The 20,538-nt window shown below is 41.6% G+C and overlaps 1 protein-coding gene across 2 annotated transcripts in view; it reads right to left on the bottom strand.

Moving 5' to 3' along the window:
- Window positions 1-20,538, bottom strand: part of TAFA1 (TAFA chemokine like family member 1) — a 265,588-nt gene that overhangs the window by 47,274 nt on the left and 197,776 nt on the right. For both annotated transcript variants that reach the window (XM_080383083.1, XM_080383082.1), the window contains exon 3: window positions 11,011-11,151. In XM_080383083.1, coding sequence (XP_080239209.1) covers window positions 11,011-11,151 — 141 coding nt within the window. The remainder of the gene's footprint in view (window positions 1-11,010; window positions 11,152-20,538) is intronic.

Below are 20,538 nucleotides of genomic sequence, written 5' to 3'. Positions count from 1 at the left end.
TGAATGGTCTATGGAAACAACTCCCAAAGAGAAATAATGCTTTCTTTGAGATATTGTATTAGTAAACTGTTTTCTGACACCTACGTATGCAGACCTGTTCCAGAATCTGCAGGCCATTTATGTGCTGAATAGCACACTCCCTCAGCAAAGTCCAAGATCGGAAATAAATCCCTCGCTTGCAATGTACTTGCTTGATTCCTAAATGTAAGGCAATTCTACAATGTTAATGCATGAAAATCACCCAAACCAGATTATGAGCTGAGGGGTTTGTGTCCCACAGCTACCTGGTTGTATTCTGAGAGAAACTGGACATGTGCCTGTGAACAATTTTATGGATAATCAATTCTTGGAAATCAATTAAGCACTTATTGACTTGCCCACCTCTAGTTGCAGTTGCCAGATTAACTCATATAGTTCAACACAATGGACAATCCCAGGTCTAAATTAGTGACTTGTGTTTGAACTCATTGCAACAGCGGAAGGATTAACAGTGTGTATTCTTCTTACAAAGATTTGGTCATTGTCTCTTTAAAATTCCAGTGTGTAAGAACTTCAGGTTCTCATCTTTTAAATTAAAGAGACCACACTATGTAGCAGCATTTTCCATTTTTACTTAATCATTCACTTCTTTTGTGTTCAAATCCTAATCCTACAAACCACATTCAAGCCCTGTGAACCAGCTCCATATTTATAGATAGAAGGTAGCTTTGAAACAAAAGCAGAAAAAGACTTAATACTCTGCAATACTCTGATCACGTATTTTCTGTACTGTATTAGAGACACCTGTAGACAAGCAGCATTTCACAGCCCTGCTGCACTGAATGCACCGTATCCATTGCAGAGAAGATATATGACATGGGTTTATACAGAATTAGCTATTTAAAAATATGGTCTTTCCTGGCAGAGATAGATTATCATCTGAATTACTGCAAGGGATACAGCACAGATGCTAACCCCACCTTAGCATCTCTCTAAGCTCCTCTTGGCCACCGATTAGCTGAACACTGGTCCCATATATTCCCTGAAGGCTGTGAGCAAGGATTAATAGCCAGTCACCATTCTGTTCATTTTCCTAAACTCAACAAACCATGTCCTCATTTGGCACAAACTAGCAGGTCTCCCTGGATTTCGAGAGCCAGTTTACACCAGCTGAAAATCTGTCTCTGGGGGTCAAACCTCTTTCCGAGAGCATTCTGAATGTTGTACTAGGACTGCACACATGTGCTTTGTCGCCCAAGGCACAGATAAACCCAGTGTTTGTTTAAAGGCATGGTGTGAAGGTTTAAACCTTTTACTCCTGAGACACAACACATTCTGTATCAGCTGGCAACATCCCTGCACACAGATGCAGTGAAAGGTAGCAATGCCTTGCTGCAGCCACGCCGCGCAGATGCAGACCAGACTCCACACCTTGCGGTGGCTGTGATGGATACGAATATATCAGGTGCTTCACACACAAGTCCCTCCAATATATCCAGCTCTTACTCTTTTGAGCAACCTCTGTGTTACCCGCCAAGCAAAGATTTTTGGCTCTGACACAGCGCTGCTCACCCCAGCTTTGTGACCTCTTCCTGGACAGGTTTTTTCCATCTAGTTCCTGACATATGGAAAGCTCCCTCTCAGCATTGCTGGATGCTGGCTTGTTGCAAGAGGAGCCTCTCTTAGCATCACTGAAGCTTTTTTGGTGGTACATCTGCCAACTGTAGATCTGCAGATAGGTTGCAGGGGGCTGCTGTCCGTCTTCTGGGCTAACTGAGGTAGATCTGTGCATGTAAAAGCTGCAAAAACTCTTTCTCTTGGTTGTTCTCCATGCTTGCCAGGCAGCATGCCCAAGCGTTATGCTACCTGAACTCACAGGGCTCACCTGCATGGTCCTGCCTGTGGCTTCACTCCTGCAAGGGAATTTTCTCTAAGCTATCTTTTCCCAACCAGTTTGTGTTTCTTTTTCCCTGCAGTGCCTGGCACACCAACGTGACCGGCTGCCCTCCCTGCCTGCACTCCCTGCCTCCAAAACCCCTTACCAGGCTCTTTCCAGTGCTGTGATTAACACTTAATGCTACCTATAAGAGAAGAAAGCTCCTACTGTTTTTCCATTTAGCCTCTAGCAGGCTTATTGCAAGTATTTTAGATAAAGGTTACTTTCCTCTGTATGGAGGTGAAGTAATTATATGTTCCTGTGTGTCTTCACACTGCTACGTGGCCATGCCGTTCTCTAATTTCACCATAAGGCTGCTGCTTGTGCACCTTGGTTGGCCACGAGGGCTCCACTCCCTCGGTGTCGGCACTGAAACCTGTCAGCTGGAGCCTGGAAAAATGACCACCCCTCACACAGATGTAGATAGTGCCGTGACTTATGGCTTTCCCCCCCTCTTAAGCAGAAAATGTTTTTCTTGCGGAAATTGGGATTTAAGTGAGCTCTCTGCACTTCATCAGGGGTGGATTAGTCAGCTGTTCTATGGGCTTGATATTAAAAAGGGAGGTTGCTTTGCTACGCAGGAAACCGCAATGTCAATTGGAAAAGAAAGAAATATAAGACATAGGTAGGGAGATAAATTATAGCCCAGATGAAGATGTACTCACATAAACCCACAGTCAGACGATCTCATTAGCTGTACCATCTTCACACCAGGAAGACATGATCATCTGTCTACTGCTCCCTAATGCCTGGCGGAGGTTTGCATGCAGCACGAACAATGCAGCCCTCGCTGGGAGACCGGGAAGGGCCTAACTCTGCTGCGGGCTTCGGCTCAGGCTGGCTGCACATCTGACCCTTGAATATCCGCCCCCTGTGCACCTTTATCGCTGGGAACAGACAAACGTGCCTAAACCACAATGGGTGCTTTGATACACCAGCCATGGTAGGATGACTCTACAACACGTGCACAGATACACAGATATATTTATGTATACACACACATATATATTTCTACATATAATTGTTCAGGGAGAAGCATGGCTTCCCTGCTCTCCCCAGGTTGCTCGCTGATGGTCTGGGTTCAGGAGGTGATGCTGTGCTCTGACATAAAAGCTCACCTACCATCAGCGGGGTCAGGCACATACCTCCGCTCTGTTCCGTTCAGCCTCTGCCCTGCAGATGAGAAGGCAAACTGGTAATGAGAGCTGCTGTGCCTTGGTAAATGAACTAATTACTCTGCGCCTTCACTGCCAGTTTCGCTTTCGCTCCCCCTGAAGTCAGCACCTCTCAGGACCTGGCTGCAATTTCAGGGTGGCTGCAAGGGCGTTTCAAGGAGACGTGTCTGGACAAAAGCAAAGTCTTAAAATATTCCAGTACACAGTTAGGCTTCTCCCCCCCAGCAACTTTTTTAATAGTGCATGTGATACGCTGCAAATTTTTTTTGAGCTTACTAAATGGGTGTCAGTGGGGAACAGACACATCATTTTTTTTCTTCCTTACAAATGAAGTCATATGAATTCACCAAATCAAAAAAATACGAGTCTCCTGCTCAGTTCCAGTGGTGCTGCAGAAGGACAGGGCTATAGATTTTCCCAGGAGTGTGGAATAATTCACCAAGCCTGCTCGTTATTCATATAGACAGTGCATTAATAATATGGGACCCTGAGCCTCTTCTTATCTAGGCCGAAGCACAGCTAGAAGATGAGAAGCTGACTCCTTGGATTTCAAAAAGCATTTCCCCCCCCCCCCCCCCTTCTTCCAGAAATAAGAATTGATTGAAAGTATTTTCACAGAGTGGGGGAAAAAAAAAAGCTTTCTGGTGATACCACCTAAAGTACACATTAGATAAATAGAAAACTATTGGCTTTGTGACTGTGAAACGTTTTCACTTGATGTAAGTGCTGATAGATACAGGATTATATCTAACAAAGTATTTACTAAGGACCTGACCCAAAGTCAATAGGAGTCTTCCATGTGACTCTACAGGGCTCAGATCCTGCGCTTACTCCAGGGAGAGCCAGAAAGTGCCTGTAGTTCCCCTGCCCATCTCTTAGCTGGTGCGCTTTGGGTAGCATGAGTGTAAGAGGATGCACGGGTGCTGTGGGAGGATGCACAGGTGCTGGGGGAGGATGCACGGGTGCTGGGGGAGGATGCATGGGTGCTGGGGGAGGATGCACGGGTGCTGGGGGAGGATGCACGGGTGCTGGGGGAGGGTGCATGGGTGCTGGGGGAGGACGCATGGGCTGAGCACCAGCTCAGGATCCCACCAAGTGATGTGCTACACCTCTGCACTACAGGAACACAGCGCTCTTGAATCATGAATGATCACTCTATAGTAGGCATCTTATCTATAATTTAAAAAATAAAATAAATTAGCTCATGTCCATGGCATAGCTGGTGACATACCAGGTACGGCCTTTTCATTTGCAGGTCCATGATGAGAGAAAGGAGGGCAATGTCAGCAAAGAGAACGTGTGCTGATGAAAGCTGTCCTCTCTCTGCTCCCACTACTGAACATGGAATAACAAGGATGTTTGGTACCCACCGTCCAGTGGCAGGGCTGCAGTGTTGTGGGGTGCTGGCCCAGAGAGGCACTAAAAGTGACAATGCTCCCAATGGTCATTAAGACTTGTGTTTAGTTTGTTAATGCTTTCCTGATGAAGTCTGATGTAAATTCACAGGGACACAGGGTGGCTAGTGATGGATAATCCTCAGACTAACAGAAATCTGAAGTATGTACATGCACGTTAATATTTTGTATATTACGGAATGATTTGAAACTTGATGTGATCCAAAGCCAGTCTGGGAGAGAGGGAAATACTGGAGTAATTTTATTTTATTGTTCTGTATCAGTGAGTGATTTCCCTTTCCTCTGATGCATGACTGGTATAAAATAGGACACCAGCAGACCATGGAGAGTTAAAACACTAGTCCTGCTGCCTGAGAGCTAATGCTTCAAATCCTGTGTAGCAGACAACATGGAATTGGATCATCTCAGATATCTGCAGAGACCTTTCTTACAAGAATATTTTAGAGGAAGAGATACTGCGCAGCATTTTCGTAGCACCTTCCTTTTTCCTCATTGGTTTTGACCAGTGTTTAAAGCGCCTTGTTTCCTAAAAGCACTGGCAACATGCATAACCTGCATGGAAGTCCCTTTGTGGCTGATTTCAAAAGCCAGCAGAGGTGCTTTTCTGTTATTCCATACCCTGTGCTCCAAAAAATTTCACAGATAATTGTGCAAGAAATATTGAGGTTGCCTCTTAAAGAGTTTAAGAAAGAAGAAAAGGGAACAGAAAAATTCAAGCATTAAAAAGATGTGTCTGAGAGCATCACTGGCTCTAACACAGTAAACTTCAGTATAGATGAACAAATTATGTATTATTCAACGGCCTCAAAGAACACACGGACATAACCACCTGCTGACTGTACAGAATGGTTCAATACCACTGTAAATGATATGGTACAAAGCACATTATTCACAGCATAAAAGTGACAGTATTAAAATTACAAATATCTTGTATTCCTATTACATTTTTATAGCAATCATATGAAGTGCTAGAACTGAGAGAATATTATCAGAGCTTTTCTGTTCATATGTACTCAGTAACCCCACGGGTTCACTTGGCCTCTGTTCCCACCTCCTTCACACTGGCTATTTGTGACCAGTCCTGTTTACTGATATCTTGGAAGGAACATGAGCAGCCACAGCGAAGCGCAATGGAAAGTAAAAGTGTGTACCATTACAGGGAATGGGAAACTTCCAAATAGGAGAATTTTCACGTGCTTTCAGCTAGATGGAAACTCTCAAGGCCAATCAAATATTCATGTTGTTTGTACTGAGTACTAAAATGAGTTGCTTAAAAAAATCCCAAAACAACAAAGTAAAACACAGAAAAAATAAATGAAGTGGCCATAACACTGCTTTGCTAATGGAAGCAACCAAAGAAAACTGCTAAACTGCAAGTCATGTGTAGACAAGTCATGAAGAACAACAAAAAAAACCAACCCGAACACAAGTGTATTAACCTATTCACTGCTGCCACTTGCTCATTGCTGCTCTCTCGCTCACACACCCAACTTTACTCATGCTGTAGAAAATCTTAGCTTATTCAGAAAGGTGACATCAATCTTTCATAAAGATTAGGCCAGTGAAGAATGGGAGGTGGACTTGCGTTCCTGACCCACATATGACAGTGTTGGTATAACCTTTACATTTGACACTGTCACAATAAAGTTATTTCAAAGTTATGAAACCCCATACAATGCCAAGATCTGGTAGAACCACCGAACCTGGAGCAGTCTGCAGCCATTTACTTGAAGAAAACATCTTGGGATGTAAGAAAGAAAAAGCAAAATGGCTTTTCAGGAGGCAGTATGAATGTGAATCCCTCAATATTACTTAAATATTTTGAGAATGTGCTGCGTACATCTAGAAAAGGTTCAAATAGAAATGTTAAAGGTATTTAAAAAACAATTTTTTTCATCACTGTTTCTCTATGCTAAGTGCATTCCACACTGAGAAGGAAGATGGGGTAGGAAAAGAAAGCTTTGATGAAGTAATGAAGAAGATTAAGAACACCTCCACATTACGCATATGCAATAGGAGAAATCTTGGTCCCACTTAATGTAAAAGATGTACTGAGAATGGTGAAAAATTCTAAAAAAGACAAATTTCTACTAAAAAAAAGAGAAATACATGAGCATTTTCCTTTTTCTGTTTTTCTGGATTCTTTTAGTTTTATGTAAAATAACAGAAAATTAAGTTATGAAAATAACACTGAAATTTTGAAGCCACTGACTGATCTTTATTCTTGGAGGTGAACAGATTTTTCTAAAGGATGTGGGATTGACACCTGAAAGGACAATCGTCACGTGCCCACTGACCTTGCCAGGAAGATGCAAGAGGCATTGCTGTGAAGAAGCAGAGTGCATTACTGGGAACATTTCTCTTAGATAATCACAGTACCAAAAGCAGAAATTGGTTAATAAAGACAAAGGAATAAAACTTCAACCCACAGGAGAAATCGTACTAGCCACGAGACAGCAAGCAAGAGGCCAAATCCCACCTGAGTGCCCTCATAAACCCACAGAACCTATTGCAGGAGAAGGAAAATTCATGGGCTTCTGAAACAAGGAAGACAAGCTGTTGGTAAGCGTAGCAGAGAGGGAAGGTGCAAATTCAGACACATGGGTCAGAAACCCCTGCAGAAATAACCTGCATGTCTGCATGTCGCACAAAAAATAACAGGAAAATGAGAGAGAGCAGGTCCATCAAAATGTGAAGCTAGAGGGGTCTGCAGCTAGTCTGAGCCGCACATTCAAGCCCTTTGCTGGCCCCAGGACCTCTGAAGTGTGCGGGCAGCAGGACAGATCAGGAGTTGCTCTGGTACCTTCAGACAGCCAATGCACACACTGTGTCCAACAGCAACACGGCATCGCTGCAGAGTGGGTTGGTAACACTCCCAGCTGCACAGGTCCCCTGTACTCAGGAGGCAGAGGGCTGGCAGCTCTCTGGACATGCTCGACACTGCTTTCCCAAGAAAAAGGGACCCTTTCAACCTGCTCTAATACAAATGAAGTAAATAATCCATTTGGGGCTTGCTCTGAAGAGGTATTTGTGCAAATGGAGAAAATAATAACAGCCATGAAAGAGAGCTGAATAGACTGATGCCCATGGTATGTGCTACTGCCAAGTGGCATGCAAGATAAATTATAGGGAGGGAAGGGAGCATTCAAAATCATCGTTAAAAAAAAAAAAAGACCTTGAAGTAGCGAAGGGAATCATGAAAGTAAATGCGCAGCAGTAGAGGCAAAGAAACAGAAACTGGCATCTCTGTTTCATGACAAGATTTGGCTTTTGTTTTGCTCGCACTGTTGCTACTACATAATTCATTGATGATTGAGGCAGGTTTTAGGACAGTGTCTACCGAATGAGCCGCAAGGAATAATTTATAACTTCTGAGGCTGCCACAGCCTGGCCTCACTTCTTTTTTTAAGATGAGGCCCCAAAGACAAAGTTTGCTGAAGCTGGCAGGAAGCGATGCTCGGGAACACACAGCCACCTCCCACCCTTCGTGGTACAAACCGCACACACTCGGCCTGAACTTCTGCTCACTGAGGCGGAGGGTGGACACACGAGCCCCACGTACCACGACTGTGCGCTACCCATGATGAGGTCTCGCAATAAAAGGACAAAAGGACCATTTGTCACCCCTGATAATTATTTAAAAGTTGAAGCTGACTCCTACATATGAATTTATTCTCTTAAACAGGAAACAAAGCTGGCTCTCCACGCAATTCCCACCCACGCAGCCCAGTTGTGTCCGGAGCAATGGCTGGTAGGAGTGGAAGGCAATGCATGCAACATGAACTCAAACTGTCAAAACATCAGCTTGGATGAGGTGTTTTCTGATGAATCTGGACTGAGAAACACCAAAAGCTTCACTCTGATCCCATTAAGTCATAGTTTGGCCAACAGTATAAACAGGGCAAAACTGAGGTTCAACTTGTTTTATACACACTACTACATAGCCATCGGGTGGAGATGGCTTGAGGCAATAATCAACCACAGATGGGAGTCAAATTGCTGACATAGGATCCTTGTCACCTCTCAAAGGTGATCAGTTTGTTTGGGTGAGAGCATACTGCTGACCTGAACACCCATGCATATTTAATTAATGAACCTGAGCAAGCTTTCTTAGGAACAGACCATGGCTTGGAATTGCATACAGTGTGAAACCCCGTGTGAGATTTAATGGTCTCAATCTTTTCAGCATGGTAGGTAAAGAAGAAAAAAAGTTACAGATGACCTTTTGAAATGTCCTCACATAAAAAAAGAAACAGCAAATCCCAAATCTTTGTATGAGTTAAAGTACTGACGTCAATGGGACTCTCATGGGAAGTTTTGGGAGTTTGCCTTAGCAAGAACAGAACTACTAAATAGGTCAAAGTTTTGACTCAAAACAGGTCAGTATGTCAAAAGTCACAATACAAAGTCCAGGATAAAACAAAGGCCAAAGAAAATGTCCCTTCTATTAATTTTTACAACCAGCATATCGGGCTTTTGAACCATTCACCAGCCATCTACAAAAGGCTGACTACAACAACTAGACTTGAAAGGGGAAGACATTCCTTTGTAGTTCACATTTTTTGGCTTTGAAGTCACTGTGAGTCTTACCAGTGACTTCAATGGGACTGGCTTTGCGCTTTTATATTATCCATTGTTTTATCCTTACTCCTTTCAAAATTCCAGACAATAACATTTCTTTTTATTGTAATCCTGACAGAGCAATTAGGCTCCAGTCCACACCTGCACCCAACTTTTTTTCTTAACACAGCATTCTTTGAGCTCCTCTTCTCTGAACAGAATTATGAGATTTGAATTAATGGTGTCTTTCTGCTCTATCCAGGGCCTCTGTTTTTCATGACCTGCTAAAGAACATGAAGTTTTTCAAGGCTTGTACAGCTAACTTTGGTTAAGACCACTGTAGATCTCACTTATGGTTTTATGAGTGTGTCTAACAGAAAAAGAAAAGCTTCTTTTCATCAGGGTAATTAAGCAACAGCAGAATGACAGAATGTGGATTAAAGTGTAATCATTCACAGGTGCATTCGTAGCATGTTTTTAGTCATGAGTTCAGAAGGTGGATTGCACGCCCAGTATAACAAGCTATGAAATACTGCCTCATAATTTTAAAATTTGAAAGCATTTTTGAAATAAAACATTTTCTATCTTTAATATAGAAACCAGATATTTACAAACCACAAACACTTGCTGAGAAAACATGGGGTTCTCATCCCTCCAAGGTATCCCTGATCTCTCATCTTTTTGATGTTGAACTTGTAAGGCTCAGAGCTTTGCCTACATGATCCTCCAGTCCACAACACCCACCGACACTCCTGTCTAACTCTGGGCTACAACTGGCCCAGCTCCTGCTCCCTTGCTACTACCTTTGCAGCATGTGATGAAGCAAAGGTACCCGGAAGAAAACATTTTTTCCCCATGTTTGCTTGCACAGCTCTCCCTTCTCACTCACCTGGGGGGAAGCTGAATGCCAAATGACAGACCCAAAGACAAAACACCGGATTCTTCCAAACCCTGCAGTTACACCGCCACCCCTGGAAGTACAGCCCGGGGAAGGATGAGGAGAGCCCAAGGCAGAGCCTACCTTGACTCTAGCCAAAATGATCCCTGTCTCTTGGAACCACTGGCTGTGGGGTGGTATAAACAGTGGCACCAGACAATTGTTATAAAGAATAGCAAGGAATTTTGACAAGTTGCTATGTTCACGAAGCTGCTGCACAGAGGGATTCTGTAACACACAGAGTGGCTTGTTTGGGAAGGGTAACTGATGGGATTAGTACCACATACTCCCCGTCTTCTTATGCTATTTACATTTTGCTAAGCACTTGCTAGCCGCAGCTATCTTCCTGTTTGCTGCACGGTTTCACCTTGCAGTGGTGGTGGGGGAGCCCTGGAGAACAACACACCCTGTGGAGCCAGACCTGATATGAAACCCAGGCACAAATAACATGGTGTTTTTCCTTCAGCAAAAAAATCCCCATGACAAGAAATGGGACCAGTGATTTCAAAAGATAAAGGTTTTTTCCTGGCTTTCAGTAATGTTTATTACAGGATGAGACCACAGGATTCATTTATTTATCTGTTTTACCACTGACTTTTCAAATGGATAATTAAATCAAAATGAATGGCTGTTGTCCTTTGAAATATTTCTGAATCAAAACTAATGTGGCACTGGAGGGGGGTGGGGACTGTGAAGTGATGCAACAGGTAATTTTGTCCAGTGATTGATTATGGGCTTGATCCTGCCACGGAATCTGGTATGCTTCTCTAAGTGCCTGTACTGAATGCTATACTCTCAGTTTTTGAATAAATCTTAACGTGACCCAGGCACACAGAACCACTCAGTAGAGTAACAGACAAGGTGGTGTAACTGCATGCCTATGCTTCGAGGCTTTTCTGTTTTGTTAAACAGAGAACACAACACAGTTCCTATGCATAATCTATAGACTTAGAACTATTTACTGGATGGTACACAAACAGAGACATATATACAGGAGGATCTACTTGCCATCAACACAGGAAGGTCTGTTTCTTGTAGTCCCAGCCACTTTCCCAGGTAGACAGGAGCATTTTACTGTTTGTGATCTTTCCTCAATTCGATTCTTATTACAGCATCTGTGTGCTGCTATAACTTCACACGTTCCTCCTTCTGGCAAAAAAAAAGAAAAAAGAAAAAAAAGAAAAAAGAAAAAGAGAATATTGACACTCTGATTAGGAAGAGCAGCAGTGGCTAATCAAAGCACCCAGGCATGCTCCTGTCTGTGCTTCTGCACAATTCTGTACAGGTGGGATTACAATGTTGTTTCTCCCTTTGTGCATGCTCCTGAATAAACCAGGTGCTGCTATACTTCAGTTTGAATAGAAAATGTAGATAAATGTCCATCTACAGTAACTATAGCTTGCCTCTTAAATTAGAAGCTTCTCTGACATCAGCAGAATTTTTGGCCTAAAAACGACTGTGTCAAAGTCTGGGCCTGAAGAAATGTAGGTAACAAACTGCAGTAAATGTGCAACAACTGCTGGCTAATTTTGCTCTTGTTATATTGGAAGCCTCTTCCCCCAGATGTTCTTTCATACAAGGATGGGACTAAGGGAATCCATCCAGAAATTTCCAGGTTTGCCTCTAAACATTTCATTCCATGCCAGTACTCAGCTCTTAGGGAATGACAGTCAGCCTCTCTGCGTTACAGGGTGGTCCAACAGCCCTTCCCTTTGCTAGCCCACTCACAGCATTGGCAGGTTCAAGGCAGAAAACATTCCCATTGTGTGCAAGATCACCAGGCACCACCTCCCTAATTGTTCATTATGAAATTTGCAATAGTTTGATTAGGCGGAGAAGACAAAGGAGTGATAGACAGACGGTGGCTCAGTGTTTATGAATACTTGGCATTTGTGGCATATGCTATACATGGAAACAAAGTGTCAGGTGTATTACTGCCATGCGCCTTAGCAGTGCCGTGCAAGCAGATGAGACAGACACCACAGTGGGCTAATGCACTGCCCAAGTAATTTCTTGATCCTCAGTTCAGACTGTATTTAGCTCATAATCACCAAGTATTTAATAGTGCCAGTCTGTTCCCCACAGATATCTGGTTATTTTATGAAATTGTGGCATAAATTTGGCAGGGTTTGATTAAACTTAAGACAAAACATCATGCACAGCCTACTGAAGAGCAGGATGTGTAAGAAGGTTTTCTAGAAATACATCGTTACTTTAGGCCACTATGAAATGCTAAGCGTATATTGCTTGTAGTATAGCAGAAAAAGCATTATTCTTGTCTTTGGCTTTCACTCTTTTTGAAACAATTTTGAGAGCTTTTAAATGCTATAGTAACCCTGCAGCCAGGTAGGAGAATACACAGTGTGGAGGTGCTGATCCATGTCTGCCTGTGAACAAGGGATTTTGGAAGAGGTCTGGGAGTCTGGTGGCACCTCCCTGCTCAGGAGCAAATCCTGTTACCTGGTGATTCCACAAATGTGACATTTCTGTAGTGAAGCACTGGGGTAGGTGGGCAGGGAGGATGTCCCTTGACCATATGTTTTTAAGGTCATATGGTGATTTTCCATAAGATGCTCCCACAGTATTAAGCGGTACAACAACTACCAATGAACAGGGACTCCACAAAGTGTGGAAATGTTTTATAATATTACATTTTCACACCGCTGACCTACCAGGGTGAGTCAGTGGATGAAAGCCTGCAAACATCCATTAAGGTAAATGAGCTTAGGTTGTGTGGTCATGGGGTTAAGCACTGATGAGTTTGCAAGCAGGAGACAGGACTGCCTCTGCAGTAAATATTTAACTCATCTGGAGAGAAATGGTGCTTCATGTATTAGTTATTAGGTGAAGTTGGCCTGCTGACACAAGCTTTTTGAAAGCCAATAGGTGCCACAGAAGAGAGATCCCAACAATTCAGAAAGCCATCATTTGACAAACGGGCTTTTAAGTGTCTCTTAGGAGCAAGAGGAATTGTGACAATCAACTCAGTCCCAAATGCTTGTATTTTTCTACAGAGTAATTCTTCGAATAAACTCCCTGTTCTCCCATCCAAATCGTATTGAAAGCAATGAAAAGTTTCCCATTGGTTTAATTCATCTTACAGTCATGCCCTAAGAGAAGAAAGATTTGTGATTTTATTGATTGCAACCTCAACAACAGAGATAATGTAAGCAGCAATAAGTGTTTCTAACCAGACTATATGTACCATGTAGTAAATAGCTGTGAATAAGTTAAATGCTTAATTTTCTCTATTAATTTGCTGTATGAGTACTAATAACCACATGAGCTAGTCTTGCTTATTTGGTTATCTATTCAAAATAATGGGTTGCAGTGGATAAGCTTTATAACACCTTCAATTTTTATGTGAAAGCTCAAGTTGCTGCAGCAATAAAAAATTTAACTAAAAGTGTATAGTTGTTTAGGAGTGGCAAAACATAATGAAACTATAAAAGCAACAAAACGCCACTTTTTCTTACCACTAGACAGTTAAGTATATTAATTGGAACTTTTATCTGCATGGACTATAACTGTAATCTAAATAATCATAATAATAAAAATGAGAATAAAAGGACCCTTCCCAGTGTTGACACAGAAGAAAAAATCCATCTCACATGGAGAAAGTTCTGCATGTTACACACCTTGTCTTCCTGGAAAATTCGTTATGTGAGATCAGATTTTTTCATTAAAGCATTTTTAGCCTATGAATGACTACTGAATAACATTGCATGCAGTGTGTTTTGGTGGTATATATTATACCAGCCATGAATACAGGTTAGAATTTTTAAAAGCCATATACAAAATGAGAATAGATAGAGGTAAATACAGACAAATACAAATGGACACAGTGAGACTAGGAAAAAATCTCACTGAAAAAGCACACTCTGGATTAGGTTATTCACAGAAATATATATACCACAAGTATACTGGGTGGGGAGGTTCAACTTAAATCTCTATTTCAGCTGTACGAATGAAGAAACAAGTTAGAGTGGGGTAAGGATCATGAATCAGTCTTCAGTTTCCACTGGGAAAAAAACCCCAAACGTTTTCATATGCATATGTGAAGTACCTTTTTACTCTGTGATTTTTATTTTATATTTCCAACTTTTTTTTGGGGTGTGGGTGTGGGTGGGAGGGTAGTGCCAAGAAATGCTGTAATATGAATATCTGAGGACTTCTGTTCCTGAGCCAGTGATTCTTTCTCAGAGGTTCTTCTAGATTATGGGAAGACCTGGGGAGATGTTACAGTGCTGGGAGTCCTGAAAAAAATGTGAATTATTGAGCTGCTAGGCTGCAAGTGCTACAAAAGTTTGAATCCTTGTCACAAAACCCAGAAATATTTTTTTTTTAAGTTTATGGTCTATTGAGCTGGCTTTTTTTCCACAATAACAGCCTCATCCAACTCACTCGAGTCAATAAAGGATTTGCCATTGATCTTAAAAGGTGAGGAAAGGGCCCTAAAATCCTCTAAGTATGTGTCTTCTGAATGTTTTGTTGACAGTTACATTTTATGAAGTAGCTGCTTTATCCAGCTGTCAAGAAAAATAGTTTATGCTTTTTTAATTCACTTCTGCCCCAAGAAAATCAGAAAAAGATTAGAAATAGAATAGGAGCTTGCAAATCAAGAATAGTTCTGCTCTTTTTTTCAAGAAGCTTCAGAGGTGAATAGAAATGTCCTAACGTGACTTATATCCTTTTTACACCAAACATTAGGAGGACTTGATAGTAAGAACAGCTAATCCTTTCTGAGCACGCAATTCACAGGATGCCCTCAGCTTTGCATGCAGGAACTGGCTTGCTGGGAAGGATTCTGGGCTGCTGAAGATGGCAGCCAGCTGCGGCATTCTGTCCCTGCTCATATTTCCTAGCCTTCTGGAAGTCTTTGTTCTTCATAGGCTTAAAATATGGAACTGTAGAAATAATAAAACATTCTTACTGTAAAACAGGGACAACTGTTTGTTATTCCTGCAATGGCTTTAATTCTAATTGGAGGACACTAAACTGAAATCATGCTCATTTTGGTCTCTATTATAAAGCCACCTTGAGCTTACACACCACAGGGTGAAATATTTTTTTGTAGGTATGAGCCTATTGTGGGTGGTTGTGATTTCAAATATCTCATCACCTATAGGGTCTAAGGGCATGCCTGGCAGAAGCCAAAAAGCCATCTTCTAGCCATCCCTGTTTTTTTATACCTCTAGCTGAGAGGTAATAATAAAAGTATATTTTGCACTTCAAAATTATAACTTGACTGTATTCTAGCCAAGCCTGAACTTACCAGTAAACAAACATAAAAAAGGCAAACAGCAGTACTGATTTGTGTTATACATTGTGGAAGTCATTAACTATGACTCAGGTAGCAAAACTTATACATTCTGTCTGTGACAGTGATGACAATTTAATAGTATTTGACTGCTGAGTTACATGGAGCATCCTGCAGCAATGAGAGAAGTTGTTTATCAAAATGATAAACATGTTTTCATTTCCTCCTTGGCTGCATGTATGTGATCAGAAGTCTAAGGCCATCAAGAATTCACTTATTCTGGCCACCAGGCAGACATTAAGCTATTCAGGACCATCTGTGCTTGAAATGAGTTCCACTTAATGGACCTTCCTAGGGCAGGTCAGTCATAATGAATGCATGTGTGCATGAATGCATGAGCAAAGCACCGCTTAGGTGAGACTTCTCGGGCTGTTTGGCGGAGGCACAGACAGTTGATAGATAAGATATGCCTTTCTTTTGGGGTCATACGCCCAGTGATTTTAGAATTCAGATCCTCTGTTGCATTTGCTTCTATCTCATCGTCAATGCACCACACAGTCTGATCCAGCTGAAGGTTGTTGTAAGAACTTGTTCATGTAACTTGAAAAAAAATAGTGAAACCCATACAACTTCATAGGCTTTGGTGGTCAAATTCTCTGGCCCTCTGTTACACCATAAGCAACCCACCACGGGAACATGAGGAAAAGAAATCACATAACCAATTTTACCAACATTTCCAGACACAGCTCATTAGGACTATGACTGGTTTTGATAGTTCTATTTATTTATACAGCTTCAGCTAGAGAGTCCACGTTCCAGCATTATCATCCTGTCTGGAGTCACATACCATTATACTGTGGCCAGCAGGAGAGGGCAGCGCCTATCCCCCTGCGCTGAGGTGGGGCGGGGGGGAGCTGGGGGGGGTCAGCCTGGAGAGGAGGGGCTGGGGGGGCTGATCGCTCTCTGCAGATGCCCGATGGGGCAGTGGGGGGGTATCGGTCTCTTCTCCCAGGTGACAATCGACAGGACAGGAGGGAATGGCCTCAAGTGGTGCCAGGGGAGGTTCAGGTTGGAGATTAGGAAAAACGTCTTCACGGAAAGGCTGGCCAAGCATTGTTACAGGCTTCCTGGGGAGGTGGTGGGGTCACCATCCCTGGAGGTGGTCAAAAAATGCACATATGTGGTGCTTCGAGGCATGGGGTTTTGGTGGGCTTGGCAGTCCTGGGTTAATGGTTGGACTTGATCTTAAAGTTCTTTTCCGACCTAAATGGTTCTATGAGTTTACGGTTCTATGATTCTGTTATTCTGATAAATGCTTAAGTACAGGCAGATGTTGCTAGACCCTAGGAGATCAGAGAAAGCTTTGAATGGTATTAAAGTTCTTTAGACTTCAAGGAAATGTTTAACAACATGAAAATTCTTCAGACACTTGAATACTTTCTTAAAAAAGTGCTCACAGAATGTAATGGGTAAAAAAATTGGCACCCTTGCCACCTCATGTCTTTATACAAACATCCTAGAGAAAGAAAAGTCAACCCTGTAATAGCCATTTTTACATTTACTAAAATGAAATCAGATTTGGGGGCTGCAGTTTGAGAAGTTTGCGGTTTGAATAAGCTTTGGAAACTTCCCAGGTGTAATTAATATATTCATAAGCTTTAATCAAAATGTTTATGCCAGCTAATGTGCCAGAACTACAGACTACGCTGTACTCGGGGGAAAATACTATACTTTACTTTAAGAAATAATAAGCCACTACTATGTTACTTAAAAAATAACATTTTTGCTTCTGACAGGAATGTGTAACAGATGGAAAACCAAAGTCCCATGCTACTCCACAAGCCACTTCATAAGTGAACAAATACAAGACTCCTCATAACCACAGTGCAATTACACTCCAATTTTTGTTTTACGTATAATCCACTGACACTCTGTATCTGCTCCAGAAGGACAAGGATCAGGCTTACAGGATGCATTTCTGCACACACACAGTGACAACAGCTGCAGAGCAAGCAGACAGGGCTTAGGGTTTTTATGCATTTTTGTAAGGTCAATGGTAATGGCACCTCAGCTGCCAGAGAGCCATCGGTTCCAATGCAGTTACAAAACAGCGGAATTTGGCTCATGAACTTTAAGTAACACAAAGGTACCATCAAACACTGGACCCAAGTATAAAAAGTTAGCATTAAGCCACACTTAATTCTTTCCCATGATGATAACTGATACAAATTGATGAATGGGCTACTCACTATACATGGAGTTACAGTAGCCTTGGGAATTTGTAACGTACCGCACATGCTCTGCAAGCCCCCTGGTTATATATGGATTTTTTTTTCTACCCAGTGGATCAGAATAGACTATAGTGGCCTGTTTCCTAAATTTATATACATATCTTTTCATTAATATTCAGTACTTTCATTGTTTGTTATGTGGGACATATATTGTTTTCAGTTTGGGAAGACTCTGCAACAGCAGCAACATAAGCGATTCCCGTTGTGGGTCATTAAGTTTCAGGCTGGGATATTTTTTTCTCAAATGTTGTTGCTGTGAAAGGGTTCTGGAGACGCAGGGCACCTCCTCTAAAGAAAATGCTGTTTGTTTACAAAAGATCAGAACAAGTAGTTCCATGAGGAGTGTGGCTGGTGAAATTTGGCTTCCCATGGATTTGCACTTTGTGGTTAATTTCAAACTCCTACTGAGCTTCTTCTGATGTCCAGGTCACTTAAAAGAGTATGCAGGGAGGTCACAGCTCAGCCAAGAGCCCACAGGACTCTTCCCTGCTGGGTGGTACAACATTCTCGTTCAGTTCAGGCCCCTGTTCCTGTACCACTGATATGACCCTGTTTTGAGTAAGACCAATAACATTATTGTCTTGTTTTTTTGTTGACCCATTGCACATATGGTCAGAGCCTGGAGATAAACAACGGACAAAGCAGGTCAGCTACAGCTGGAAATTAATTTCACACTAAGCCAAAGTTTTGAGAGATTTGGGAGTCAGAATTCACACGCTGAGAGGGGCAATGTGCATTCAGCACAGGCATCTCTGGTTCTTTATGATGCTATAAGCTAATTTTCTAAGTGCAGTTTCAACAGAAAAGGCCATTTTCAGGAAATCAAACTTTTCTACAAAAATCAATAACAAAAGAATTTCTAGAGGAAAACAATATCTTTAAAATACTTTGTTCAGCAGAACGTTAATATTTCATTTGAATACTCTTTTCTTTTTTTTTTTTTTTTCTCATTTGAATTTTATTTTCCATTCAGTATAATAGGGAAAGCAGGGATATGCAAAGCTCTAATTAGCACATGTATTTGTAGTCTTTTACAATTTCCTACTAATGCTTTCTGCCATCAGCCACAGGAGGTTTTTTATCTGAGAGATTTAGAGATTCTTATACTTACACCCAGAACAGACTCTGATCCTCAAGAACTGGTTTATTCACAGAAATTAAAAATAAGTATTTTTTGTAAAGAAGAAATGCTATGGATTCTACTCTTGAATTCACAAAGAAAACCCAAAGCACACCAGTGTATGAGATGTGGGTGGATCTAGGGCAGGCTTATGGATTTCCATATCAAACCAATATACACACTAGAGAATAGGTATTTTTACTAAAGAGCCTTGCAAATTGATCTCCTGAGAAATTTGCACAGGACCTTATTCTTATGCATATTTTTTTTAAAAAAAAATCTCTTAAAGATGAATCAAAGGAAAAATGGTACCCAGAAAAACAAGGCAGTCTTCTAGCAGCTACTGCCTCTGGCACATTGCATCTCAAACAGCAGTGCAAAAACCAGAGTCGGCTGAAGTATTCAAGAGGACAACAGGGCAAGAGTGGCTGGAGAGGAATGCTGATGAGGAATTTGCTTCTAGCTGTTACTGAAGCAGAGTTATGAGTAGGTTTTAATTACGATTTTGCATGCACATGTACAGTATACACATATGCCAAAATGACAGAGTTTATGAGACAATCCCAGCCATTGTGTGTGTATGCTGTCTCTGACAGCCAGCAGAGTGAAAGCCATCCTGCAGAGCTGCCTGCAGAGGACCATACACATAACCTACATGTTTGATTGCTTTTTTGTCACAGAGAGTATTGAAAGTGAATTGTAACAGGTAGTATTAGCATTCTCGTATTGATGAACTACAAAAAGCAGATATGTAACCCATGAGGCAGTCAAGAATCCAATGTTCTTTTAGTGGGGATCTTCAGTCTTGTAATGAGATTTTTTTTACTTCAAAGGGAGATCAACTTCCAGCAACTTTGAGAAATGGAGGTTAGAAATTAGAAGTTTTGGTGGGATTTACAGCTCTGGAATGCCATTAAGGGATATATATGAAGAGCCAGGACTTTGAAAATTCAGAAGGAGAAGAATGGTATTTTTTGAGAAATAACTTAAGTTCCATATCAAAAAGTAATAGGCATTATGACTCTAAAGTTCATTGACTTTCAGTGAGATATGACACTCCTAAAGGTCTATATCACTTGTAAATGGGATTTCTTGGTCTAAATTATGTAGGCCTAGTAAGGCTGAGCATAAAATCTGAAAGTATCTTTAAAAGAATCTTGTCCTTAGTCACTTGGGTGGTTCAGAAAATTTAATATTTGATATGTCAGAGGGGATAAAAAAAAAAACAGTTTGGGCAAAATAGATGTAATATGCCTGCATTCAAGCATTGCTCCTCCTAGAACTTAAACTTCAGGCAGCAGTATATACTCGAGATTAAAAAGACCTACTATGCTATTCTGATCATTGCTTTGCAGCTGCACAATTCTTCCCCAGAACAAATTTCCTAGGTATCAAAGCTGCAGAGAAATGAACACTGCTGCTGCTGAACAGAAACGAACATTTCCAATATTGGCATCTGTAGTGCCTCGCACGGTGAAAATCCAAAGTGGAATTAGGCCTGAAAATAACCTAACAATAACGTTTGGGTGAACCACAGAATATTGTGCTTGGGGCCTCAAAATATTGTTCTGCTAAATTCTGCCAGAAAAAGGCATCCAAAGAATGGGTGTTAAGTCAAATGAGTCTCAGAAAAGTCACACAACAAAAGAAAGATAGGATAAGTCTCTTTTCAGATGGAATAATTAGGCTGATAATAAATATGTGATTTAGGCACAGCTGCTGCTGAGAAATTAATATAGATGTGTGCATGAGAAGCAGTTACTAAGAAAGGATTTAGAAATTATTCTGTGTCAACAATGCGAGCACTGTTTGGTCCTGCCATAGTCTTGCTCATGTCCAACAGGCTTTCCCCAAGCACCTTGATG

Source organism: Falco punctatus, assembly GCF_963210335.1.
Source record: "Falco punctatus genome assembly, chromosome: 4".
Classification (NCBI taxonomy): Eukaryota; Metazoa; Chordata; class Aves; order Falconiformes; family Falconidae; genus Falco; species Falco punctatus.
Note: the sequence above shows the minus strand (reverse complement) of the source record. Positions and strands in the feature narration are given on the sequence as shown.